This window comes from Microcaecilia unicolor, chromosome 1 (assembly GCF_901765095.1).
Source record: "Microcaecilia unicolor chromosome 1, aMicUni1.1, whole genome shotgun sequence".
Taxonomy (NCBI): domain Eukaryota; kingdom Metazoa; phylum Chordata; class Amphibia; order Gymnophiona; family Siphonopidae; genus Microcaecilia; species Microcaecilia unicolor.
The window spans coordinates 378,930,292-378,958,291 of record NC_044031.1 but is presented as its reverse complement, the minus strand read 5'-3'; the positions used below and the strand labels follow the sequence as shown (position 1 = coordinate 378,958,291).

The 28,000-nt window shown below is 45.4% G+C and overlaps 1 protein-coding gene across 1 annotated transcript in view; it reads left to right on the top strand.

Moving 5' to 3' along the window:
- Positions 1-28,000, top strand: part of TMPRSS6 (transmembrane serine protease 6) — a 115,917-nt gene that overhangs the window by 23,100 nt on the left and 64,817 nt on the right. Inside the window, 1 exon segment of the mRNA XM_030210217.1 lies at positions 4,127-4,263. Within this exon segment, the coding sequence (XP_030066077.1) occupies positions 4,127-4,263 (137 nt within the window).

Genomic DNA, 28,000 nt, shown 5'->3' with positions numbered 1-28,000 from the left:
TCACTCTCAGCCTATTATAAACTGATCTACAACACTGGAGTTTCTAAAACTTCACCTGTCTTTTGCCATTTGTAGGACACAGACCATAGAAGCCTGTCTGGAATCTGTGTTAGTTCCCCTATGCTGGATTTGGGGAATCTTGTTCAGTATTCTGCCGTTTGTGGGACACAGACCATAGGTGTATGTCTGGCTTCAGTTTTAGTTTCCATTACTCTTGCCCAACATAATACCTCAACAGCCATGTTGTATTTCCATCCTCTTTCTATATTTAGGCATCCCCTGTGTCTATCTCATGCATTTTTGAATTCACTCACCGTTTTTGATTCTACCACCTCTCCTGGAAGGGCATTCCTGGCGTCCACTACCCTTTCTCTTCCTGCAGTTGCAGGATGAACATTCTGAGCCCCCTGCTCCAGTAAGGTATTATTTAAATCTAAATAGGAGGAGATCTATGCAAAGACATTAACCCAATAACATTTAAGCTTGAGTCTTTTGGAAAGAAGTATACAAACCTTAAGTGTAAGGAAGGAGCCTGTCCTTACCCATCCCTCCCCCCACAGCAAGAGTGATGTAAAGAAGAAGCAGGAGGAGAACCTCATTCTGGGGCCCGCTGGAACCTTGGCATCTTACTCAAAGAGTTGAGGAGGAGAAAGAGACAAAGATAGAAGAACAAGGATTGCCAGCCTAATCCTCAGCTGTACCCTGGGAGCACAGAGAAACAGAGATTAGTTCCACCCTAAGAGATGTGATTTGGAGTTTGTCAGTCTGATCTACAGGTGCTTCTGTCACAATAAGAAGGTCTGGTCAGAGAGAGACTACATCCAAATCCTCAGTCAGAGATATCATATTGAGAATCTGCTGACACCATAGAGTTCCTGTCAGGGAAGGGACTTAAAGATGGAAGCAGTAGATCTGGTGAACGCAATTAACCTTAAACAGCAGGGGATAAAGCATCCATTCAGAGACTTATCCTCAACCTGTTCCAACAGGTTCATTCAAAGTGTAATTAAACTCTAAAATTTGTTGCCAGAGAATGTGGTAAAAGCAATTAGCTTAGCAGGGTTTAAAAAAAGGTTTGGATAATTTCCTAAAAGAAAAGTCTATAAGCCAGTGGTTCCCAAACCTGGTCCTGGAGGCACCCTAGCCAGTCAGGTTTTCAGGATATCCACAATGAATATTCATGAGAGAGATTTGCCTGCACTGCCTCCACTGCATGCAAATTTCTCTCATGAATATTCATTGTGGATATCCTGAAAACCTGACTGGCTGGGGTGCCTTCAGGACCAGGTTTGGGAACCATTGCCATAAACCATTATTAAGATGGGAAAATCCATTGCTTATTTCTAGGATAAGCAGCATAAAATCTATTTTACTGTTCTGGGATCTTGCCAGGTACTTGTGACCTGGATTGGCCACTGTTGGAAACAGAATAATGAGCTAATGGACCTTCGGTTTGTCCAAGTATGGCAACGCTTGTCCTTATGTTCTTAAGGCAACTACAGCAGTCAGGCAACACAGAGAACTTACAATGGCAGGAGGAAGCATTAAAAGGGATTAGAGCACAGAAAACCTGTGGCTATCTATAACTAGAGGGAAAGGAGAAACAAGGAGCTTAAGCATTGTTTAAGGAGGACCCCCCCCCCCCAACACATACACACACCCCACCCCCATCCAACCCATAACACAGAGTTAAAATAAGATTCCATATAAGAAGAGTTGTTTTTTTTCCTTTGTTCCCTACTATACTGTCTGAGAAAGTCTATGAATGATGCTGGAGATGAAAGTGAATGAAAACAACCAGAGGAGAGCTAGAACTGTTTCTTTGATGAAATACTAGGATTTATGTTGCAACTATTTCATATTGATTTTATGAACTAATTGCCTTTTGCTTTTCGTCTTTCCTCTTTTGTACAGATGTGTACACACTTTCCCATTAAAGGGAGTTTATTTAGAACCAAAGATTGCCTCCATTTCTCATTTGGAGATTTACTTTGTATTCCTCAATAGTCCTAAGTCATAGTACATTCTAAAGCTCATGAGAGAGGAACCCATTATAACCTGTGTGCCGTGAGTTATTAAGCTGAGTAGAAGGGAAACTTTGGCTGTAGACACCACTCTATTGACTTATGTACTGCCTCTGCAGTAACCCACAGTCTTGGATGACTGAAGGTATCTAGCTGATACCCCCCCCCCCCCCCCCCAAAAAAAAAAAAAATGTACATTCTGTTATACCTTCTTTAGAGCTACCCAGCTTGTTTCAAATATTTCCCAACCAGTGTGCCTTCAGATGTGCCCTAGAAAATAAGTCACTACTGTCAGTTGCTCAGGAGCAGAGTAGCATGTGGCATCTGTTCTCAGCACCTCACAGTAACAAGAGGCAGGATCTCCCCTTTCACCACCTGGGCAGTCATACAGTACATGCCTCACTCCTTCTTAGGTAAAGCAGCCAGAAAATTCTCATGTTGTGTCATTTCCCCTGTCATTTCTGGGAATGTTTGTTTCGATTGTTTTCGTTGGCTATTTTGTTCATCTCGGGGACAAAGCCGTCGAGTGTGCGCTCTTTGGAAAAAGGGCACACTCTTTCTGATACAGTGCACACTACTCTCCTGATAGCAAGTGTAGTGTTTGCGCATGCTCAATGATGCACTATCGAGAAAAGTGTGTACTCTGTCATAAGGAGTGTGCCCTTTTTCCAAATAGTGTACTATAATCAGCAAACAAAACACACAAACATTTATGTTTTTTCTGCCCATTTTTTAGCCTTTTTCATTTACATTTTCTATCTCATTGCAGATATCAGCCCATCCCTATAATGCTACTACTACTTATCATTTCTATAGCGCTACTAGACGTACACAGCGCTGTACACTTGAACATGAAGAGACAGTCCCTGCTCGACAGAGCTTACAATCTAATTAGGACAGACAAACAGGACAAACAAGAGATAAGGGAATATTAAAGTGAGGATGATAACATAAGGGTTCTGAACAAGTGAACAAGGGTTAGGAGTTAAAAGCAGCATCAAAAAGATGGGCTTTTAGCTTAGATTTGAAGACGGTCAGAGATGGAGCTTGACGTACCTGCTCAGGAAGTCTATTCCAGGCATATGGTGCAGCAAGATAAAAGGAACGGAGTCTGGAGTTAGCGGTGGAGGAGAAGGGTGCAGATAAGAGAGATTTACCCAGTGAACAGAGTTCCAGGGGAGGAATGTAGGGAGAGATGAGAGTGGAGAGGTACTGTGAGGAGCTGCAGAGTGAATGCACTTATAGGTCAATAAGAGGAGTTTGAACTGTATGCATAAACAGAGAGGGTGCAGGTGAAGCAAAGTTATGATTCGGGCAGAATAAAATTGATTCACATTTTGTAGAGTTAAGTAGAAAAGATTCAATTTTAACCAGGATGTCACATTTGCCAGACAATCCCTTGCCATTTTACACTACATTCCCAATTTTCTTGCGTCAGTAAAAACTGTAGCATTTGGTCTTATGACCCCCCTTCTCCTTCTCCAAGTGAGTTTTTTGGATAGAGTCCTAGGATTTGTAGAGGGGATGCAGGAAAGAAGTATCATTCAGCTGGGGGGGGGGGGGGGGAGAAGGAGGAATGAATGAAAACTGGGGAGGACAGGAGGTGCTAGTAGGAGAAAGAGAAAAAGAAGTCCATGGTTTCAGAATACAATGATAACAAACATCTTTGGGTTATGGGGACTGCACAAAGTTAAGAAAGCAGGGCTGCGAGGGATATCAAGAGGTCATCTGGTCTATCTTTTTACCTACAGGCAGGATCCTACTGTACCTAAACCAAGAGAAGAATGGGGGAAACTTGAACAACAGGAAAAAAAGACTCAAGAAAGATTAACAAACAAAAAGATATCAACTTACATAGATAGAAAAGGGTGTGTGTGTGTGTGTAAGTAAAAGATATCAACTTACATCCGCTTGAATGCATAGATATAAAGATTATCAAATGGAAAAAAAAGGGGATAGAGAAGTCAGAGAAGTTGAAAAACACAAAGAGACTGGCCAAGAATCCACAAGAGTTAAAGGAGTCTTTTGCTAAAACTTCTCTGTCTAGATCTTCTATCATCTGAGCTCACTCCCTATTCATTCTTTTCTTGTTTTGGAAACAGAATACCACCATGTGGTGCCCACTGTCAGTCAAACGTTTGCTGGCAGCCTCCGTATCCTAAATCGGGAGCTGACCCAGGATCTTGGTCGCCAAGAGTCCAGTGCTTTCCGGGCCGAGGTTGCAAAAGTCCAGAAAATGGTATGTTACAGAATGGTCTTTCTATCTGATTCCCCTTTACATTTAATCTAAGAGCATGCATTAGGGGTAATCATTGTTAAGGAGTAGCAGCCTGCTTATTTCTCTTATCAGTTAAGAAATTACTATGATTAAGTTCTCAGCATGTTATTTGTATGGATACACAGAGATTGAATAGAACAGTGTTCTTCAATGCAAGGTTGGCTCCCAGAGACCTCTGGAGTGGCCCCATCATTTTCTGGGGTTTTTTCCCTGCTACTCTGATTCTCTACCCAGGCTCAGGACAGAAAGGGGAAAGTGGATGGGGGGAAGAGCTACATGCTTGAAGGACATGACATTTCTGACCATTGGAGGGAGATCTCATACTGGGGTAAGCCTGGACAAGCTACGGATATACGGGTTGCTCACCCAAATTGACCATAGCCCGTCTCACGACTCTTGGACCTCACTGGTACCCTGTTCCTCCTGTGCAAAGCTACCATTGCTGCACTGTTCTCCCTCTCTTCAAATTAAGCTGTATCACCCCAGGAAGAACAGCAGCTCCCCCCCCCCCCCTCCATCTTACATGCCCCTTCAAAAGGACCATCACATGCTAAAAAAAAACAGGGTTCCGATATAACACCAGATTTAAAGCACCCACATAACTTGGAAGAACTGCTACTCACACTGTATGAAGAGGCCTCCTAATGCACAGCCTTCCAGCTCCCTCATCAATCACTAACAGACCCACCCCACAGGACGCACACCACAAGAACACCTGGAATACCAGCCCCCACTCGACAAGTGCACCAGGAGATACCACATGTCACTGCCATAGACTCTAGGCTTCCTTTACTCACCTATCACCAGACCCAAACCACTGAATGTCTCCCTGAACAGCAACCAGCAAGACACTTGACTACCCAGACCATTCACCATGATGACTGTACAAAAACAACTCCTGCTCACACTATTAACATTCAACTTAACCAACAATCTAACATGGGCACCTGAACCAAAATACCACATCCCTGTCCTGCCTCCCTTAAAATACCAACTGAATATATTCTCCCTGAACAGCAACCAGCAAGACACTTGACTACCCAGACTATTCACCATGATGACTGTACAAAAACAACTCCTGCTCACACTATTAACATTCAGCTTAACCAACAATCTAACATGGGCACCTAAACCAAAATACCACATCCCTGTCCTGCCTCCCTTAAAATACCAACTGAATATATTCAGACCAGACCCTAGAGACCTAGGCTTAGCTGGAAGAATACCCCCTACCATCTCACACCCCAACACAGGATACCACTCTAAAGGAACACCCCCAAAGAGCCAACACAGGTATACAAAATACAACAAATGCCAGGTAATAACTATCAAATGTGACATCGAGGACCCCACTTCCTACCTACCAATACCACTAGCCTACATCAATGCCCACTCTGTCATCAACAAAGTAGAGCTCATCAGAGCTTGGGTGGAAGAAGACCTAGGTCTAGCTGTAATCACAGAGACTGGCTGCACACTCAAGATGACCCCATACCAAATGATCTATGCCCTCCAGGGTACAAGATAGTTTATAGTTTATTTACATTTGTTATACCACCGTTAGCTAACTTATAGATTACAGCGGTGTACAAGTCTAAAACCAAAAACACAAGAAAGTTGAAAGGAACTCCAATAAATTTATAGGATAGAGACAACACAATCACTCAATACAAGGATCCAATATGTAGTCATAGAAAGGGAGAGGAGGGAGGATATTACAGAAAACAAGGTGTGAGATAGTCATGCCTTAGGTTGGACTATATGCTTGGTGAAACAACCAGGTTTGAGAGCTTTTTTGAATTTTTTAAATGACGGTTCTGCACAGAGAGTGGCATAGAACCCCATAGAAATGGGGCTACAAAAAACAAAGCCTTATACCTAATAGTTTCCAGATGACTGAAATGGGGACTAGAGAGATATAACCGATGGTCATTTAATGATTGGTGGAGACGTGCAGGGGAGTAAAGGACAGTAAGGTTTGCTAAGTAAGAAGGATGACCCATGCGATACGCTTTGAAAGCAAGAGTGAGTGTCTTGAAAACAATTCTTTGCTCAACAGGAAGCCAATGAGATTTCTTGAAGAGTGGTGTAACATGATCATATTTTCGAGCATAATGAAGCAATTTGATAGCAGTGTTCTAAAGTGTCTGAAATTTCATAACAAGTGAATGTGAACAGCCAAAGTATATAATATTACAATAGTCAAGTTTAGTACTATAATAAAGAGGGATAGAATCAAAGCATGAAAAGTGTCATAGCCAAAGTATCTCCAAACTGAGCAACGTTGGCGAAGAATAAGGAAACCTGTTTTACATACACCAGAAACTTGTTGAGAGAAAGTTAATTGAGAGTCTAAAATGACACCAAGGTAGCGGAAAGAGGTTATCAGGGACAGAGTCTGACCCAAAAGTGTTAAGGGTAGAGAAGTTGGGGGGATACCACCAGTGAACAAATATGTTACTGTCTTTTCTTTAAGACTAATCTGTGGGAGAGAAACCAATCATAAATAAAAGTAAGGCAGTTCTGTAGTGGTTGGATAGTTGGGGAAATGGGCTAGTGGAATAAATCAACAGGATGTCATCCACATAGAAATTAAAAGACACCCATGAAGTTTGAATAAAGGTTGCCAACAGGCTGATAGAAAAGGTTGAAGAGAAGAGGAGAAAAAATAGAACCTTGCGGAACCCCACACCCAAGCGAGTGAGCAGTGGAGGAGGAGGAAGCCATTTGAACCTGAAGAGAGCAATTTGTTAAGAAGGAGGTAAACCATGCAAGAACTGTACTGGACACACGTAAAGCCTCAAGACAGGAAAGAAGAAGAGAGTGATCAACCAAATTAAAAACTGCAGATAGATCAAGTGAGACAGCCAAAACTACACCGTGCTTGTCAAGATGGGAATAAATTTCACTAAGTAAGGCGGTTAAAACAGTTTCAGTACATTGTTACTGCGGGTGTTCAATTCTTGGGAGACTAGTCCGGGGCTTCCACCAACATGGAACCTGGCCAATATCACGGTTATTCACAAACCAGGGAAGGACCAGCAGCTCTGCGGATCTTATAGGCCTATCTCACTATTAGGGATAGACTATAAGATCTTTACTAAGATTTTGGCGACGCGACTGCAGAAACACTTACCCTCCCTGGTCCACGAAGATCAGGCAGGCTTTGTCCATGGGAGACAGACATTCGATAATATATGAAGAGCCCTGCACATGGTATATCATGCGCAGGACACACAGTCCCCATTATGTATCTTGTTGCTAGATATCGAAAAGGCGTTTGATAGAGTGAGTTGGTCCTTCTTGTTTGGAGTGCTAGATAAATTGGGATTTTCGGGGCGATTTATTCACTGGCTCCACCTAATCTATAAAACCCCCAAAGCTTCCATCAGAATAAATGGAAGGCTTACAGAACCCTTTCTTTTACATAGAGGGACACGACAGGGATGTGCACTGTCTCCCCTGCTCTTTGCTATAGTAATGGAGCCACTTGCAGTCAAGCTTAGGACACATCCTGACATTAGGGGGCCACGGTTGGGAAGATTGGAAACACGAGCTCTCCTTTTTGCTGATGACATTATGCTCCTGCTGAGAGACCCTAAGACTTCCTTTCCGAAAGTACTAGAGATATTATACGCCTATGGGAGATTCTCGGGTTTCAAGATTAATCTAGACAAATCTGAGGCACTAGATATAAACATTCCCACTGAACAAAAATCCCGATTGCAAAATACAACCCCATTCCGATGGGCACCGCGATACATTCGATACCTAGGGATCAATATCCCATGACGTATTGATGAACTTTTCCAGTTTAACTTCCCCGAGACAGTACGGCGGTTCCTCTAAGATTTGCAGAGATGGGAGGGTTTACAGTTGTCTTGGATTGGGAGGATTGCGGCAGTAAAAATGGTAATACTCCCGAGGATACTATACCTCTTCATGGCATTGCCGATCTCAATCCCTGATAGCTTCCTATGAGGCCTCCAGAGAAACATCTTTTCATTTATCTGGAAAACGAGACCCCCACAAGTTAGAAGGGAAGTCATGTATCAACCAAGAGAGCGAGGTGGGATGGGGGTCCCCTCTTTTGCTTCGTATTTCCAGGCAGCACATCTCAGAGCAATAGCTGCATGGTTTACAGATACGGAGAAACTAGGTATAAGAATAGAGCAAGGCTGGATGGGCCCCTTCCCGCTTAGGGCTATACCATGGCTAGCTAAACAGGAGTTGGATGAACTAATCAAAAGGTGCCCGCCATTGATACGGTGGCCTCTGCTTACCTAGAGCAAGATTTGGGAACAGTTTTTCCCGGGGCATAGATTTTATCGGCACATGTATCTTAGATTTGCTCCACACATTGGACCAGGTAGGCAGGATACGGCCTATTGTAATTGGGAGGATATGGGACTATGTACACTAGGCCAAATGTGGGAAGAGGATAAGACAATACTTTTCGAGGAGCTCTGTAAAGAACATGGGCTATCCCCCCTACAAGCCTTCCAGTACTACCAAGTGCGGGATTTTATAAATCGAAGGGCAAAGGGAGAGCTTAGCTTACCGGAAACTAAGATAGAAAATGGAATGGTGAGGGGGGGGGGGGGGGGGGGAAGGGCAGTATAACTAGACTCTATGGAGCGCTACTTTTATATTTCAACCCAGTAGAACACTATTTGGCTAAATGGAATGAAGCCCTAGGGGAGACATACATGCTCCCGCAATGGAAACTAGCATTTAGATCTCTGCTTAAAATTTCAATTTCTAGTAGCATGATTGAAAATGGACATAAAATATTATATTGCTGGTACTATACCCCACATCGCATTGAAAGATGTTTCGGACAGGCTCAGCTAAATGCTGGCGACAATGTGATGCAATAGGAGATATGTTCCACATTTGGTGGGCCTGCACACACGCTCAGACCTACTGGGCTGAGATACTGAAATTCTTGCATGAGGTTACTGGGGTGACATACCCAATGAAAATGGACCATTGTTTGCTACACTTTAAACCAAAAGGAATCCAGAGTCCAATACATCAGTTTGCTGGACAACTATTTGTGCCAAGCAAGCTGGTACTAGCAGCGGCCTGGAAACAACCGATGCTACCTGACCTTCGGAGAGTCCTGCAGAAACTGGATTATATCTGCCTAATGTAAAAACTTACAGCACTACGGACTGGCCACCTAGTGCAACATCAGAAAATTTGGAAGTCTTATGAACAATGGTTAGCCTCACAGCATACTTCTGGACAATAATGTATAAGGTAATATACTGAGAAGGATAGAGCTGATTGAATGCTTGGAGGGATAGAGGGGGGAGGGAGGGTGGGGTTTGAAATGAAAGATAAGACCTAGCAATGTGAAACTGATATGGAAATCATTGGTTAGCATTTTGGTTGTATTAGAAATGTTTTACACACTGGCATGTTTATATATGAAAATAATAAAATAAATGGTTAAAAAAAACAGTTTCAGTACTGAAGTGGGATCTGAAACCAGATTGTTTAGGGTAAAGTGCAAGAGTTTTATCTATAAAAGATGATACTTGGGAATGGAAATTTTTTTCTAAATTTTTCATAAGAAATCGAGATTAGAGACTGGAAGGTAGTGCTCCGGAAATTGGAGATCCAAGGATGATTTTAAAGATCGGGCGGACTATAGCCATTTTCCAAAGTGTGGGAATTTGACCAGATGATAGACTCTGATTGATAAAAAGAATTTTTGGGATGAGTTCCAATTCTGGTATTTTAAACCACTGTGAGCATGTAGTAATCTTCATTGATTGAAGAACTTTAGAAAGACATACTGGAGTCTGGAGTAGGAAAGATGAAAAAGAAAATAAGGGAATGACAGAAAGAGATAAAGAAGGTATCTGAGAAGATGAGGGAATCTGTATGGGGGGAAAAAGCAGAGCATAACTGTGGAGAAGAGATAATCTGTGTGGGAGAAAGTAAAGGAGAAGGCAAGGAAGGGGAGGGGAAAGAGGAAAGGTTTGAAGGAGATTAGCAACCTTGTGCAAGGGTTTCAGCAGAAGGAGCTGTTGTAGTAGCTGTTGTAGTCTGGACATTTGGAGGGGCATTTTCGAAAGAGACGTCCAAGTTGCGATTTGGATGTCCTTGCAAAACGGTGAAATCCAGGGGCGGGAAAACCCTTATTTTCAAAACAAGATGGACATCCATCTTTCGTTTCAAAAATATCGTCAGGGGCATCCAAATCTTTAAATTTTGTCTTCCCTAGATTTGGATGTCCCTAGACATGAACATTTCTGATTTTCGGCGATTTTCAAAACCAAAGACATCCATGTCAAAAACGACCAAATGCAAGCCATTTGGTTGTGGGAGGAGCCAGCATTTGTACTGCACTGGTCCCCCTGACATGCCAGGACACCAACTGGGCACCCTAGGGGACTTCAGTTGACTTCATAAATTGCTCCCAGATACATAGCTCCCTTACCTTGTGTGCTGAGCCCCCCAAAACCCACTACCCAGAACTGCACACCACTATCATAGCCTTTATGGGTGAAGGGGGCACCTAGATGTGGGTACAGTGGGTTTGTGGTGGGTTTTGGAGGGCTCGCTGTTTCCTCCACAAATGTAACAGGTGGGGGGGGGGGGCTGGGTCTGCCTGTCTGAAGTGTACTGCACCCACTAAAACTGCTCCTGGGACCTGCATACTGCTGTCACGGACCTGAGTCTGACATCTGAGACTGGCACAAAATATTTTAAAGATGTTTTTTGAGGGTGGGAGGGGGTTGGTGACCACTGGGGGAGTAACGGGAGGTCATCCCCGATTCCCTCCGGTGGTCATCTGGTCATTTTGGGCACTTTTTTTTGTGCCTTAGTCGTAAGAAAAACAGGTCCAGGTGAAAACGTCCAAGTGCTCGTCAGGGATGTCCTTGTTTTTTTTTTGATTATGGGTCAAGGACATCCAAGTTTTAGACACACCCAAGTCCCGCCTTCGCTACACCTCCAACACGCCCCCTTGAACTTTGGCCGTCCTTGCGACGGAGTACAGTTGAAGACGTCCTAAATCGAGCTTTGATTATACCAATTTGGACGTCCCTGGGAGAAGGACGTCCATCTTCCGATTTATGTTGAAAGATGGACATCCTTCTCTTTTGAAAATGAGCCCGTTGCTAACGGGGTGGTCAGAGAATAAAAAATAGAATAAAGTTATTTCAATGGATTAGATGCTTTACGTAAATGATTAGCATAATATTGTTTCTTCGCCTTTCTAAGATGAAAATTAAAGTCTGAGTAACCTCTTATAGTTGCTCAAATGTGCTATTAATTGGTTTTTCCTCCAGGTCCATTCTGCTTTAGAGAGTTGTTGCTTAAGTAAGCACAAGCCACTATGAAACCATGGTTTGCTTTGACGAAGTTGGAATGGTGATATAGATTTAAGTGGAGCAATCCTAGAGCATCTGTAAGTGTAGTATGTAGGGAATCAGTTTGTGAGTCTAGGGAGAGCAAGACAAAATCATTAGGGAATGAGAATATTGAAGGAGAGAGCTCATGAGGAACAATCCTGGCCAGTTTTCTGATCCATTTCTGGAATTGTGCCTGGATCAAAACTGAAGAAATGGAAGACAAATGGAGAAAAATGGCCAGGTGATCTGATCATGAAATCTTTAATGAAGAATATGAAGATGGAGAAAAAGATGAGTTAGGAGAGGCAAGCACTAAATCGAGAGTGTGACCCGCTTGGTGAGTTGGGAAAGGAACCCATTGTGAAAGGCTGAGGTCATTTAAGTAAGACAGAAAGTATTTAGAGCAGAATGATTCAAGGTTGTCAAAATGAATATTAAAATTGCCTAGGATAAGAGCATTTGGAAAACAAATTACTGCGTCCGCAATGGCATGGTAAGAAAATTCCCATTGCACCTGAGAAAGGGAGGGAGGACAATAAAATAAGAGAAAAACAACAGGATTTGGACCGCAGAGGCAAACTGATAACACCTCAGGGTAGGCGGTAGGAAAAGAAATTTCAACTATCTGCAATTTAGAGAAGAAACAAATGGCCAGACCCCTGCCCATTTGGGAGGATCTACAAGATGGACACGGTTCTCAAAAAGGGGAGGAGACCTAAATGTAATGAAGGTATCAAATCTTTCCGGTTCATCCCTATAAATCATAGCATTCACCATAAATGATCCCACCCTGGCACTCTGCTGCACTTTATTCTACAGACCACCTCTCAGCTGGGCTAAAGCCAGAGATGATTTTGTGGAATTCATTTCTAACATATGCACTAACCACTAGTGGCCTAGTGGTTAGGATGGTGGACTTTGGTCCTGAGGAACTGAGTTCAATTCCCACTTCAGGCACAGGCAGCTCCTTGTGACTCTGGGCAAGTCACTTAACCCTACATTGCCCCCATGTAAGCCGCATTGAGCCTGCCATGAGTGGGAAAGTGCAGGGTACAAATGTAAAAAAAAAACACTCTAATGTACTACTTTCAGGAGACATAAACATCCACTTAGACAATCCAGAAGAGCAGCACACCCAGGAAATTCTCAACTTCTTAAAATTCTTGGACATCCCTAAACCAGTCAAGTCTTCTACACACTGTAAGGGCCACCTACTAGACCTTTTCACACATAGCTTATCAACTTATAAAGATATATTTGTGTCAGACCACACACTTGTCATGGTCAGACCACAATAAACTCATCTGCACCCTAAACTGGAAAGAAGCAGTGAACAACACAAACACCCCCACACAGCCAATCAAGATTCCAACAAGAAGCAAGATAAAAGCTTCTGACTTCTGGGAAAAGACCTCCACTTACCCACCATTGGACTCTAGAAACACAGACTTCCTCAAAAACTGGGACTACCAGAAGAAATTGCCCCTGTAAAACTGAAAACAAAGCATAACCACCACTCATCCCCCTGGTTCAGTGAAGACATACTGACCATCAAAAGACACTACAGATGACTAGGCAGAAAATGGATCAAAGAAAACACAACAGAAAACAAAAGACACATGGAGACAAGCAGTACAATCCTACAACTACTTCAAAAATTCCACTACCCCTTTTGGAGGAGAAAGGATATGGATATACCCGGACGTTACAAAGCAAACCCAGCAAAAAAGAAAACTTTTTCTGGCAATGAGAAAAAGGACATTGGAGATATACCTTCTCCTGCTTTAGACTTAGCCTGGCCTCAGAATGACATCCTATAGTATATCTCCTATCAAACTGAGCTCTCTTTTTCATCAAGCACTGCCATTTCCTCCCCTCACCCTCCCCACTGACAGTTTGAACTTCGTGGGTGTGGCTTGGATCTCTTTCAGGGAGAGAAAACTAACAACTTATCAGTGTTGCCAGGTGGGCGGTTTTACCGCCCAATTGGGCGGTTTTCCGCGACCCGCCGCGGGAAATTTTTGCCCGCGGCGGGTTGCGGTTTTTTGGGCTGTTTTTGGCCTTCAGTGCGGTTTTTTCGGCCGCGGGGGGGCGGGGTTAGTGACGTTTTTGGGTGGGGTTAATGACGTTTTGGGCGGGGTTAGTGACGTGGGAGGCGGGGCCGATGACGTAGGAGGCGGGGCCGATGACGGGGAGGCGGGGCCGATGACGTGGGAGGCGGGGCCGATGACGGGGAGGCGGGGCCGATGACGTGGGAGGCGGGGCCGATGACGGGGAGGCGGGGCCGGTGACGTGGAAGGCGGGGCCAGTGACGGCGGGGGCGGGGTTGATGACGGCGGGGGCGGGCGTGATGACGCGGGGGTGGGGGTGTCAGGGGCGGGGTTTGTGTTTGGGCGGGTTTTGGGCTGTTTTTTGGGCTCGATCGGGCTGGAAAAAAATTTTCCACCTGGCAACCCTGCAACTTATAGCAGCAGCTTCAGAGAGCATTTTCCATCTCACAGATAGGCTGCAGAGAATACCTTCTCCTGCTTCCACCCACCCTACCCCTCTACCCACCCACCCCTAGAGTGACATGTCTTATATAACCTCCCTATCAACCCACTCATTACTTTACCTCACCCATTTCTATTCTTCTATCACCTTCTCCCACTACTCCAACCAGAGTTACACCTAATCACACTGACCACCCTTCAACATCTTCTGTCCTTCTGTGACTGTTCTCTTGTGCTTGACTGCTTAAATATTTTAAATTTAAATGCTTTACTTTTTGTCTATTAGATTGTAAGCTCTTTGAGCAGGGACTGTCTTTCTTCTGTGTTTGTACAGCGCTGCGTACACTTTGTAGCGCTCTAGAAATGTTAAATAGTAGTAGTAGTAGATAGGGGGTTCTTTTTTTCTTGCCTATCCATGCAAATGTAATGTTAAGTTGGGTTTAAATAAGTATGTTTTCTATTCACCAGATCAGTTAAAATCTTTTTTAGATTTAAAGCAACTTAAATAACATCTAATAAGTAATTTTGATTGGGAGTATTGTGAGAAAGGGGGTGGCAGATCAGAGGGGTGGGGGACGAAAGGGCTACCTGTGCCCACCAGAGATCAAAAGAAGAAAAAGTGGGTCTATAAGAACTACAAGTCCCAGAAGCCCGAGCTGAGCAGGAAGCAGGAGGGGGAGGAGAAGTCCTCTCAGAAGGGAAAGGGAGGGGAGGTGGATTGGGAAATGAAGTCAGAGGAAGGGGATGAGGAACACCTGTGGGAGCAGGGAGTGGAGGAACAGATGGATTGGCAGGGAGGGGAGGGGGGAGGGGAATCAGAGGAAATGGATATATCAGCCTTTGCTCAGGGCCATAGGGGGAGGAGAAAGAGGGCTGTGTGTACTGGAAAACAAAAGGTATGAATTCCTTAACCCAGTGGGTGGTTGTCAGGAGTTTGTGCTGACAAATGAGGGAGGTGGGTCTCTAGGTGTAGCCAGTAGGAAGTGCTAACCTAGAGGAATTCATGCCATAGGAGAAAACTTTGGAACTTTATAGACTTGCTTGAGAAAAGCTGAACTGTGTGCTGAACATTTGGTTTTGAATAGTGGCCCTAAAGAAAGGGGCCCATGCCAGGAACAGGGCCCGGGCCAGAGGCCAGAGGCCAGGGCGGGGACTTAATAGCCGGACTGGAATTATTCTAGGCGGCTAGTCTACAAGGAGGGGGACTTCCCCCTGGAAACAGAGACTTGCCAGTAGCAAGAGGGGGTTGAACAAAGGGGGGGGGGGGGTGGGCTACTGGTTGGAAAGGACACAACGGAGTAAGCCTGAGTGAGGTTTGCCTAACTTACAAAGATTACAGCCAGCCCGGAGCGGGGCACTTAGAGCACCGACAGCTCGGAGAGAAGCCGAAGTCGGACATTGATGCGGCTGGAGTGCGGACAGCACGGAGGGGTGCAGCGGGCTTGCAGACAGCACGGAGAGGTGCCACTAGCGCGCAGACAGCCCGGAGAGGAGCTCCAGTCTGACATTTGGTGGCAGTGGTGGGATCGGTCGAGCCCTGATTCCAGTAAGCCGAGGAGGACGGCGGAGGATTGAGCCAGACCAGAAAGCTGGGGAGCTTGAACCCAGAGGCGAATAAACCTCCTGCTTCCGGTGAGCATAGTGGGAGCAGGGGGGAGGGGGAATTGGAGAGCGAAGCGGAAGTGTTGTGAAAGTCCACACTTGGGTCTTGTATTTCTCTTGTGTTTCTTATAGGAAGAAGATTAAAGCTAGCAAGATGGATCCAAAAGAGATGTTTGCTTTTATGACTCATCAATTCCAAAAGCAACAAGAGATGGCACATAAACTTATGGAGGAGTCGTTGGCAGCCTCCCGAGCACAGCAGCAGCCACTTTTGGACCTATTTCAGGAACTCCTGCGATCGGGAGGCAGAATGGCAGGACCTAGCGAAAGTGGGACAACCTTGCGGGGCGAAGGGACTGCTGGACTGGTAGGACCTGTGGGGGTGAACTGGTTACCTTGGGGAAAATTAACTGAAGTGGATAATATTGAAGATTATCTGGGGGCCTTTGAGCGGGTGGCGGTGACAGCAGGATGGCCTCAGGAGCAATGGACCCTAAGACTAGCTCCTGCGCTGTCTGGGGAAGCTTTAGCGGCTTTTCGGGCCCTACCCACGGGACAAATAACAGACTACCCAAGACTGAAAGCCGCTATTTTGGATAGGTTTGGGCTAAGCAAGCAGACGTACCGCAGGAGGTTTCGGGAGTTCAAGTGGGTGGAGGGAGAGACACCTAGGGTACTTGCTCAGAAACTAAGTGATTTAGCGGGAAAATGGTTAGAGCCGGAAAGACGGTCCATGCAGCAGGTAATGGAAGATCTGGTGCTGGAGCAGTTTTTGGAGTCCTTACCTAGAGGGCTCCAGATTGATTTGATTAAACGGGGCTGCAGTACCCTCGAGGAGGCAATCCAGAGCTTGGATTGTTTCCTGGAGTCGCAGCATTGTGCCCACAAGGGAACCCCGCCGGGAGGGGGGTTGGGAGTTCTAAAAGGGCATCAGGTTCCAGAAGGTAAGGGCCTGAGAGTTGGGGAAGGGAGCAAAGGGGAAGAAAGAATGTGTTATCGTTGTGGGCGGAAGGGTCATGTGAGGAGAGACTGTATTGTGAAGTTACAATTGGTGGCAGGAGGGGGGAAGGGAGGCAGGCGGGAGTTTTGCCAACGGGTAGAAGTGATGGGGGTGGGGGTGGAGGGGCTGTTGGACTCAGGAGCGGACCAAACTATGCTGGCCCAGTCCTTGTGGGAGAAGATCAGGGAAAAGGGAGTTGGGGGAGGGGGGAAGGGAGGGAGAGAGGTCACCATACAGTGTGTGCATGGGGCTTCTACTAGATACCCGTTGCGGCAGGTGAGGATTGTAGGTCCTTTGGGGGCTCATTGGGTCTGGGTGGCGGTACTACCTAGGTTACCTCAGGCTCTTATCTTGGGAAGGGATTGGCCCCCATTTTCGCAATATTTGGAAGGGAGAAAGGGGTTAGTGGTTACCCGGTCCCAACGGGGGGCGGAGGGGATGGAACAGGAGCAGGCTTTAGCCCAGATATTTCCGTTTCAGATGGAGATATTGGGGATCCCGGGGAAAACCAGAGATTCGGGGGGGCATAAGAAGACGGGGCAGCGTCAGCGGGCTCAGTCTATGAAAGACTTAGAGCAGGCGGCGGATTTCCCTGAGGAGGCAGGGGAGGTGCAGGAACAATTCCCCTCCTTTGGGAGGGAGCAGCAAGCCGACCCTACCCTGCAGTATGCTTGGGCGCGGGCAAGGGAGGGGGACAGGGAGGTGCAAGGACCCGGGTTTGTGATAGAGCAGGGCTTGCTGTTTCGGAGACCTGCAGGTAACGGAAGGGAGGGGGGACGGAGCCAGTTAGTAGTGCCGAGGGGATTTAGGAACCTACTGTTACGGGTAGCTCATGATCACCCTCTGGGGGGGCATAAAGGGGCTCAGAATACGGTTTCACAATTGTTACGGCGCTTTTATTGGCCCGGGATATATAAAGAAGTGGAAAAGTATTGTGAGTCTTGTCCTCTATGTCAGAAGGTATCCGAACAGGGCCCAGGGAGAGTCCCTTTACATCCTTTGCCCCGCATAGGGACTCCCCTAGGGAGGATTGCGATGGACATAGTGGGTCCTCTCCCAAAATCGACTCGGGGGTTCTCCTATATCTTAGTCATTATGGATATGGCCACCAGGTTCCCATGGGCCATTCCTTTACGAAGCATTTCAGCTAAGGTTATTGCTGCGGAACTTATTCACATTTTTTGTGAAGTAGGATTTCCTCGGGAGGTGCTAACGGACCGGGGGTCCAATTTTAGATCACGGGTTCTAGCACAGGTATGGGAGGCCTTTGGGATTGTTCACATTTGTACAGCTGCATATCACCCGCAGACCAATGGCCTGGTAGAACGATTTAATAAAACCCTGAAGGCTTTGCTTAGGAAGGGAGTGGGCTCTTGCCCGGAGAAATGGGATCAATTGCTGCCCTTTGTCCTGTATGTTACGAGGGAGTGTGTGCAGGCCTCCCTAGGGGTGTCGCCCTTCGAGTTGTTCTTTGGGCGAGCACCAAGGGGGGTCTTGGATATAGTGAGAGAAAGATGGGTACCCCCGGAAGCCGAGGATAACACGGTAATAGCTTACCTTCATGATTTAAAGGGGCGCTTGAGGCGGTTGGGGGTTTACTCCAGAGACAGATGGCAGGCGGCTCAGCAGTATCAGAAGGTCTCCTATGATAAAAAGACCCGGGACCGGGAGGTGGCGATAGGGGAGAAAGTGCTGATCATGGTCTCAGATAGTCCTCATAAATTTAGTGGGAACTGGAGGGGCCCGATGATAGTTACGAGGCGTTTGGGCCCAGTCACGTATGAAGTGAGGAATGAACGGGGGAGGAGGCAGACGTATCATATAAATTTGATCAAACCTTGGCAGGCCCGGGAGGTTTGTTGGGCGACTGTAGAGGATTTAACGGAGGAGGATCTAGGTCCCCAGATATCGGAGATGGAATCTAAAGGGGGGTTGCAGGTGGGAGAGGATTTAGAGGGACCCCAAAAGGAGCAGATAAGGGCTCTTTTGGGGGAATTTAAGGATGTGCTGACTCCTTACCCAGGGGCAACGAGCTTGATTACGCACGATATCGTAACGGGGGAAGGAAAGGTAGTAAGACAAAGACCGTATAGGTTATCCCCTATGAAGCAGCAAGAGGTAAATCGGCAGGTTATGGAAATGTTGGAATATGGGGTGATTGAGGAATCACACAGCCCCTGGGCAAGCCCGGTAGTGCTGGTGCCCAAGACTGATGGAACCTGGCGGTTTTGCATAGATTTTCGGCAGGTTAATGCTCTATCAGACCCGGATGCTTATCCGATGCCGAGGATAGAGGAACTACTAGACCGCTTAGGGTCAGCCCGGTTTCTGTCAACGCTTGACTTAACAAAAGGCTATTGGCAGATTCCGCTCTCTACTGCAGCTAAGGCCAAGACAGCCTTTTGTACTCCGCTGGGCCTGTTTCAGTTCAAGCGGATGCCATTTGGCTTGAATTCGGCGGCGGCCTCTTGCCAACGCCTGTTAGATCAGGTGTTGAGGCCTCATCAGGCATATGCCGCCGCATATCTAGATGATGTCATCATACATAGCCAGGACTGGGGGTCTCATCTTCTCCAGGTGGGGAAGGTATTAAACGCTTTTCGGAAAGCTGGGCTTACACTGAATCCCCAAAAATGTTATTTTGCACAACGAGAGGTGAAATATTTGGGTTACCAGGTGGGAAATGGTCAGATAAAACCGTTACAGGGTAAAGTCGAGAGCATTCAATTGTTTCCTCGCCCGGAGACAAAAAAATTGATGAGGGGTTTTTTGGGACTAGTGGGATACTATCGAAGATTCATTCCTCACTTTGCTACATTGGCTGCTCCTTTGACGGAGATGTTAAAGAAGGATAGGCCCAACCGGTTAAGGTGGGGGGAGGTGGAGCAGGGAGCGTTTGTGGCTCTACGGCAAGCCCTGTGTGAGGAACCGGTGCTTAGGGCCGTAGATTTTGACAGAGAATTTATCCTACACACGGACGCTTCGGGCACCGGGTTGGGGGCAGTGCTATCACAGGTGTTTGCGGGGGAGGAACACCCAGTATTGTATTTGAGCCGGAAGTTGCTCCCCCATGAAACGAGGTATGCCACTATTGAAAGTCAGAGGAAGGGGATGAGGAACACCTGTGGGAGCAGGGAGTGGAGGAACAGATGGATTGGCAGGGAGGGGAGGGGGGAGGGGAATCAGAGGAAATGGATATATCAGCCTTTGCTCAGGGCCATAGGGGGAGGAGAAAGAGGGCTGTGTGTACTGGAAAACAAAAGGTATGAATTCCTTAACCCAGTGGGTGGTTGTCAGGAGTTTGTGCTGACAAATGAGGGAGGTGGGTCTCTAGGTGTAGCCAGTAGGAAGTGCTAACCTAGAGGAATTCATGCCATAGGAGAAAACTTTGGAACTTTATAGACTTGCTTGAGAAAAGCTGAACTGTGTGCTGAACATTTGGTTTTGAATAGTGGCCCTAAAGAAAGGGGCCCATGCCAGGAACAGGGCCCGGGCCAGAGGCCAGAGGCCAGGGCGGGGACTTAATAGCCGGACTGGAATTATTCTAGGCGGCTAGTCTACAAGGAGGGGGACTTCCCCCTGGAAACAGAGACTTGCCAGTAGCAAGAGGGGGTTGAACAAAGGGGGGGGGGGGGGGGGGCTACTGGTTGGAAAGGACACAACGGAGTAAGCCTGAGTGAGGTTTGCCTAACTTACAAAGATTACAGCCAGCCCGGAGCGGGGCACTTAGAGCACCGACAGCTCGGAGAGAAGCCGAAGTCGGACATTGATGCGGCTGGAGTGCGGACAGCACGGAGGGGTGCAGCGGGCTTGCAGACAGCACGGAGAGGTGCCACTAGCGCGCAGACAGCCCGGAGAGGAGCTCCAGTCTGACAGTATGCAGCGAATATTTCCTTAATATCTATTTCTACTTGTAATCTTCTCTATTCTTTTGTTCCTCCATTTTTGAATTGTGGTCTGAAGAAGCTAATTATTTTTTCCCCTTTGTTTAATTAATTATATGGCATAATCTCTTTGGCTGTATTTCATAAACAAGTTATGCTTGTTAATTATACTGAAATTAATAAACAAATAATAAAAAAAAAAAAAAACAACAATCCTACAAACACCACATCAAACAAGCAAAATCAAAGTTTTACAGCACCTACATAGGATCAGGCTGCCCCAATATTAAGAAACTCTATGGCTTAATAAACAGCCTCCTGGACACCCAGACCATGACAGCCACGACCAAATTTTCTCCTAATGCCGAAGACCTAGCCCACTACTTCAAACAGAAAGTGTGCAACATTAGATCAAGCCTCCCATTGACCACTCTTCCACTAGAATGCTACCTAAGCCAAAAGACCCTACAAAACGAAGCAGTACAAGCAGACGGAATATGCGCATCCTTCACAACTCAGTCAGCCTCTGAAACTCAAACATATCTAACAAAATACACGAAATCTCATTGCTTACTGGACACCCGCTCCACCCCACTAATAAGAGATGCCCCTCTCTGGTTCATAGAGTTACTTACCAAACAAATCTCCTTCTCACTATAAGAAGGCTACTTTACAGATAACATAATGCTTACCCCAATCCTAAAAAAACACTGCAGCCAAAAGAAATGACATAGCAAACTACAGACCGACGGTTCCCTCCCACTCCTAATCAAGATCATAGAAGGGATAGTCACAAAACAAACAATGAACTACCTATCTCAGCACTCCATCCTCCACTGCTCCCAATCTAGTTTCAGACAACTCCACAGCATGGAATCTGTCCTTCTAGCACTGGTTGATGACATTAAGAAAGAGACCAGCAAGGGAAGAAAGTACTGATACTCCAATTCAACGCGTTTTTGATGCAGTTGACCATGACATACTCCTCTTCCTACTGGAAAACATTGGCCTTGGAGGCCAGGTACTCAAATGGTTCACCACTTTCCTCAAATCCAGATCGTACCAAGTTAAATCATCACCAGCATCTTAAGCTCCTGGTCTCCAGGCTGTGGTGTATCACAAAGTTCTCCATTATCTCCCACTCTTTTCAATATCATGATGGCACCGCTTGGAAACAAGCTAGAAGAGCTGGTGCTGAGATCACACATCTACGCAGACGATGTGACAATATACAGCTTATTTTCGAAGGAGATCGCTGGCCATCTTCCGACACAAATCAGGAGATTACCAGCCATCTCCTGAAGCCGGCCAAATCGGTATAATCGAAAGCTGATTTTGGCTGGCTCCAACTGCTTTCCGTCGCAGAACCGGCCAAAGTTTTCAGGGGCATGTCAGAAGGGTAGCGAAGGCGGGACAGGGGCGTGCCGGGGTGTGCTTAAGAGATGGGTGCCCTCGGCTGATAATGGAAAAAAGAAGGGCGTCCCTGGCGAGAATTTGGTCCACTTTTGGTCCCTTTTTTTTCAGGTCCAAGTCCCAAAAAAGTGCCCGAACTGAGCAGATGACCACCAGAGGGAATCGGGGATCACCTCCCCTGACTCCCCTAATTGTCACTAACCCCCTCCCATCCTCAAAAAACAACTTTAAAAACTTTTTTTGCCAGCCTCTGTGCCAGCCTCAAATGTCATACCCAGCTCCCTGACAGCCGTATGCAAGTCCCTGGAGCAGTTTTTAGTGGGTGCAGTGCATTTCAGGCAGGTGGACCCAGGCCCATCTCCCCCCTACCTGTTACACTTGTGGTGGTAAATGGGAGCCCTCCAACCCCCCCCCCCCCCAACACACACACACACACAAAACCCACTGTACCCACATGTAGGTGCACCCAAGGTAAGGGAGCTATGCACCTGGGAGCTATTTTTTTTTTTTTTTTTTAGACGTACCCCCTAGGATGCCCGGTTGGTGTCCTGGCATGTGAGGGGGACCAGTGCACTACAAATGCTGGCCCCTCCCACAACCAAATGCCTTGGATTTGGCCGGGTTTGAGATGGCTGGCCTCGGTTTCCATTATGGGCAAAAACCGAGGCCGGCCATCTCAAACCCAGCCATCGCTGACATTTGGGCGCCCCCAACCGTATTATCGAAACAAAAGACGGCCATCTCGTTTCGAAAATACGGTAGGCCCCGCCCCTTTGCAGCTCCGTCTTCGGAGATGGCCGCCCTTAGAGATGGCCAGCCCCGTTCGAAAATGCCCCTCCACATATACACTTCTCAAATGACCTTACCAACATCACAGACAGGATCCATATCAGCCTTGAGACAATGGAAACCTGGGCCTCCACTTTTAAATTAAAACTAAACAGAGATAAACCAAATTCCTAATTGTTTCGAGTTCCTTTCATTCCACTTCCTTCCACACTTTCACTATCAACCAAACAAGCTTCCCTTTATAAAGCAAGCTCAAAATCTGGGAGTCACCCTTGACTAGCAGATGACACTCAATGTCCACACAACCTTGATTGCAATGAAAGCCTTCAGAATGCTTTGGAAGCTCAGAAGAATTAGAAACTTCTTCCCTATCAAAACCTTCCACCTCCTAGTCCAAACCTTGATACTATTCCAGCTAGACTATTGCAACGGCTTATACACAGGTTGCAAATAACTGAACCTGAAAAAACTACAAACTGTCCAAAACACAGCTACCTGCCTGATCTTCAGATCTCCCCACTATGAGAGAGCCTCTCTCCTACTACAAACTCTTCTCTGGTTGCCCATAAAAGCCAGAATAAGTTCCAAGATCCTTACACTTGACTTCACTGTCTTCCAGGGTCTATTCCCCCACCTACATGACCACATTAATCGTCCTCCCACTTAAAAATGCACTGACGACCACCCGAAACTACCTCTTACTCCACTTCCCAAACTGCAAATGCATAATATACAAATCTCTCTACGGCACAAGGTTCTTCTACCTTGCATCCCAATCATGGAACTCCCTACCTTGATACATCAAGAAAATAACTGACCACCTCAAATTCCGCAAAATACTAAAATCATAACTCTTCACACAATTGTTACCAACACAGGACAAACCTCCAAAGACCTAGCACACAATCCGACAATGTTTCCCACTCTTTCTTCAACCAGACCAACAATGATGTACCCCCATGTGCCAGACTGTGAAGGCCATGTTGCCACACAGTTACTTGGTGCTATGTCCCATACAGCAAACCACCAGTTGCAACTGCCCTAATCTTTGCCAATCACCCTATGACTGCTGACCTTCTACTACACAGTAATTGCTACTAATTTGACCCACTACCTATTACTATGTTAACCTGATGACCATAACCCACCTGTTTTGTTATCATAATAGTAGTTCTTTACACACGTTTGTTAGTTACATGCTCTGCAGATCGTTAATAACATTTAAGCCACATTAACTAAACCTGTAAGACACATAGAACCAAACCTGATTTTTGATTATGTGGGATATAAGTCTAAATAAATGGAAAATGGAAAAAATGGAAATGTTCGGTAATCGCTGTAGGATGCCCTATTTTTAGGCCCTCCCTAGTCTGAAGCAAAACACACACATAACATGCCCCCTTGCTATTTGGACGTACTACAGTTTTGGACGTCCCTTTTCTGCCTTTTCAAAACCATGATTTGGATATTTCAAGCACATGGATGTCCATTTGGGCATTTTGAGACATCCATATGCTTCAGAACTAAGCTTTATGATATCTCTTATACATGTGGTATGGTCATCTTTCTGTATGATTGATAGTGAGGTGTGCATGAGAACATGTGTTGATCAATGTTCCAGATCCAGCTGTACCCTCCTGGTTACTGGGCAGAGAGGGGCTTTCCTTCATGGTTTTCTTGGCATGATGTTGATTGAATGGTGAAGCAATGGTTTTCAATCATGGTCACTGTTTCCTTTATTTCCAAACAAATCTTCCCCTGAACAAGAAGCATTTGCCAACCTATCATGGACATCTTCTTTCAATCCTGATGCTTTTAGCCAATATTGTTACTCCTTTTGAAGCAGAGTCATAGACATCCTAAGCTGATCTTACTAAATATATTGCACATTCTTTTGCATCCTTTAAGCTTGACCCCTATTCCTCTTTTTGGTTGTGTTAAGCTTGGGAAACGTGGATTGGGATTTAGCCAACATATCAAACAAATACTGAACCAATTGATGCACTGCAATGTGCACAGATAGCACAGCATTTTCATATAATATTTTACCTATTGTGTCTAGCAATCTGGATCTTTTTTTGGAGGAGAATTTCAATGAGATCTTGAGCTCCTGCTTTTTGAGAGCAGACTCAAACATCACCGATTGGTGTGTCAGTTGTGGCTTATCATGGCTCATTACTGGGCAGACTTGTTAATTTGTTCCCAATATTTTTTAAGATGGCTGGACTGACATGGGAGTTTGCCCAACTTTTACTTGGATCTTCTTGAGGTGACAGAGACAGCTGCTAGAATAACTTTTGTAAAAAAAAATTTGAATATATGGTACCTTGTGGTAGAGTTTCATTTTTGGTTGTTTTGGTGGAGGGTCAGATGACATGCTTGGGGAGATAATCCACTGAGGTGATTTTGGGCTTAACAAAACATCTGATCCCCACTCAATTGAATCATGTCATTGATCAGAATCTGAATCCAATCCTTCAAGAAACAATGCTACTGGTGAATTCACCGGTGAGTGATTAGATTTTTTTAGACGACTAAATTTGATCCTCCATGTACTTCACTCTTGATAGTTTGGGAGCTTTTAGAGTGTGAAATTTATAGCATTCTTTTGGCAGACCACAGGGTGAGATTGTGAAAAGAAATCTGGAAATATGTTTCCTTCTGTTCAGGGAGTGATCTGCTAGCAAAGAACATGAAGGAGTTCTCCCTCGACACTGAGAGGAGCATGACAAAAGCAATCTCATAGGTATGGTAAGGCGTACTCAGCATGAAGAACTGCAATCTAACAGTTCTTTTTAAACCAGTAGAGGTTTGGCGTCAACTCTGAATTACAGAGAAGGAGACTTTTTCAAAATAATCCCTGATAAGGGAAACCTGTTTGCTGTTTCGCCCATAGAAGGAGAGCTGGAGGAGCTATGACTGGCCTGACATAATGGAGATTTCTCATGATGTGCTGATCTTGGAAAAGCCCTATGATGTCCTTTTCTTCTGCATAGGCATCATGGAGATTCTGCCCTCAAATCAAGACACTGCAAGAAAGGGAAGAGCCTTAGCACCAATGCTGACAATATCTAGTTCTGATTTGCTGTGCTCGTGAAACCACGCCTCCATTTCAGCATGTTAGTGTAACATTGCTGGACTCTTCTTGTCAGTATTTCTGTGCTGGAGAGGTCTGTATTAACTTGGAGCACTTCAAGGTCTTAGGCAAAGGCTCTTGCAGCTCAGTATCACAATTGTTTGACCACTTTAAAGGGGGACAAAGAATGGCTGCAATGCCTGGCCAAAGAGTTTTTTAATCTGTTTTCTTTCTCCTACAAGAAGTTTCTTCATGAGAGTTTTTTGGCAAGTTGTCACATTAGAATTACCTCCCTTACTGAAGATGCAAGCCTATCAGTGAGATATTCCTTCAATTTAATGCTCCTGCTGTTTCTGGCATAGAGAGACATCTAGGCACATTTCAATCAATTTAGTATGTCATGTGAGGATCAAAGACATCTAAAGCATAAATTGTGATTATCAGTAAGTGACATTTTCATGGCATCTTTTAAAGCCCAATGTCTTATCTGGCAAGCTAAATATGTTATTTGCTAAGTCAAACTCAGTTGTGACGATCTTTGTCACAGAAATATTTATGATAGGAAAGGGGAAAGCACGATGTGCCAGAATGCAGTTGCAGCAAAACAAAAACTGACAAGAAGTGTGTCTATGTAACGCAGCAACTCCTGCAGCAGGCTCAGAAGCTTTTTACAAATATTCTGAGCTCTGGCAGAGCACACCCGGTTGGCTTCATGGTCACTAATAGTGTGCCTGTAGCAATCTTGCACATCCATGGAGAAAAGGTTTTCAATATGTAAAGCCTATTTTGCATGCAGAAAAGGGGATCTTTACAATTACATTGTTTACATTGGTGGTACACTGCAGGCTATGTAGGAAGCCTTTTGTCTTAGTTTCCTTGTTTGCCCCTAATATCCCAGACAGTTCTTTTTTCCCCTCCCTGTTGAATATTCTCTTGCTTTACTTGTCTTGTCCTGTCCTCCTGGGGGAGGGGGGGGGAAGGAGGATTTTAATGCAGTGGCGGACTTGAAGTGGGAAAGCAAGGCAAACATTCCACCAAATCCAAAGTGGAAGAGAAAAACAAAAGGCAGTCATAATAAGAAGATAAACAGTCTTTATTTAAACTCCAAAGGGTCTCAGAGATTTACACATCTGTGCCTGACATGGCCATGGTTTGCCTTGAAACGGCTGCGGCAGGGGCTAAGTTACCAGCTGGTAGAAAATTACAAACTTCACCATGTCTAGTCCAACAGATAACAAGGTTAAAAGCAATGCTCCTTCCTCTAGATTCATTTGGCCATGTCGGGCACAGATATGTAAATCTCTGGGAGCTTTGGATTTTAAATAAAGACTATCTTCTTTTTATGCCCTTTGTTTTCATCTTCCACATTGGACTTGAAGTGGGACATGAAAACAGCTACCACAATCCCTGCTGACATATCTCTTGGGGCGGGGGGGGGGGGGGGGAGGGATTTATTATGTCCTCGTTTAAATTTAATTATGTTTGGCGAGTGTTTCGCCCGGATGAATTTCATTTCACCCATATTTCAAGAGCTCATCTTAGTGAGTCAGTTGGATTATGTGTTGATTTCTGATACGGCCTTTTCGGTGGTCGAAGGTATGAAGATTGTTTTGGGTGGTATTTCTGATCATGCCAAGATCCACCTAATTCTAGCTATAGTCCAAAAGAACATAATCCGTTTTAGCATATGCCATCACACCTCCATGATGATGTGGATTTCTACCAAGATATTATCAGTAAGTGGAAAAAGTATAGCTTGAATAACCAACAACATTTAGATAACCCAGGTTTGTTTTGGGAGGCGGGCAAAGCAGTCATGAGAGGTGAAATTATTTCTTATTTACATCATAGGAAACAACTTGAGACATATTACTTCTTCATGACTAATTAAAGTGCAGCAAGAATTAGCCAAATGTTTAATGCCAACCCATAAAGAACAATATTTATATCTCCAATGCTCCCTTAATGAACATCTACACCAGCGTGTTGTGCAGGGCTTTCAATATCAACATCATCATTTCTATAAATATGGTAACTGACCTAATGCCTGCTTGGCACGTTTGCTCCAAATG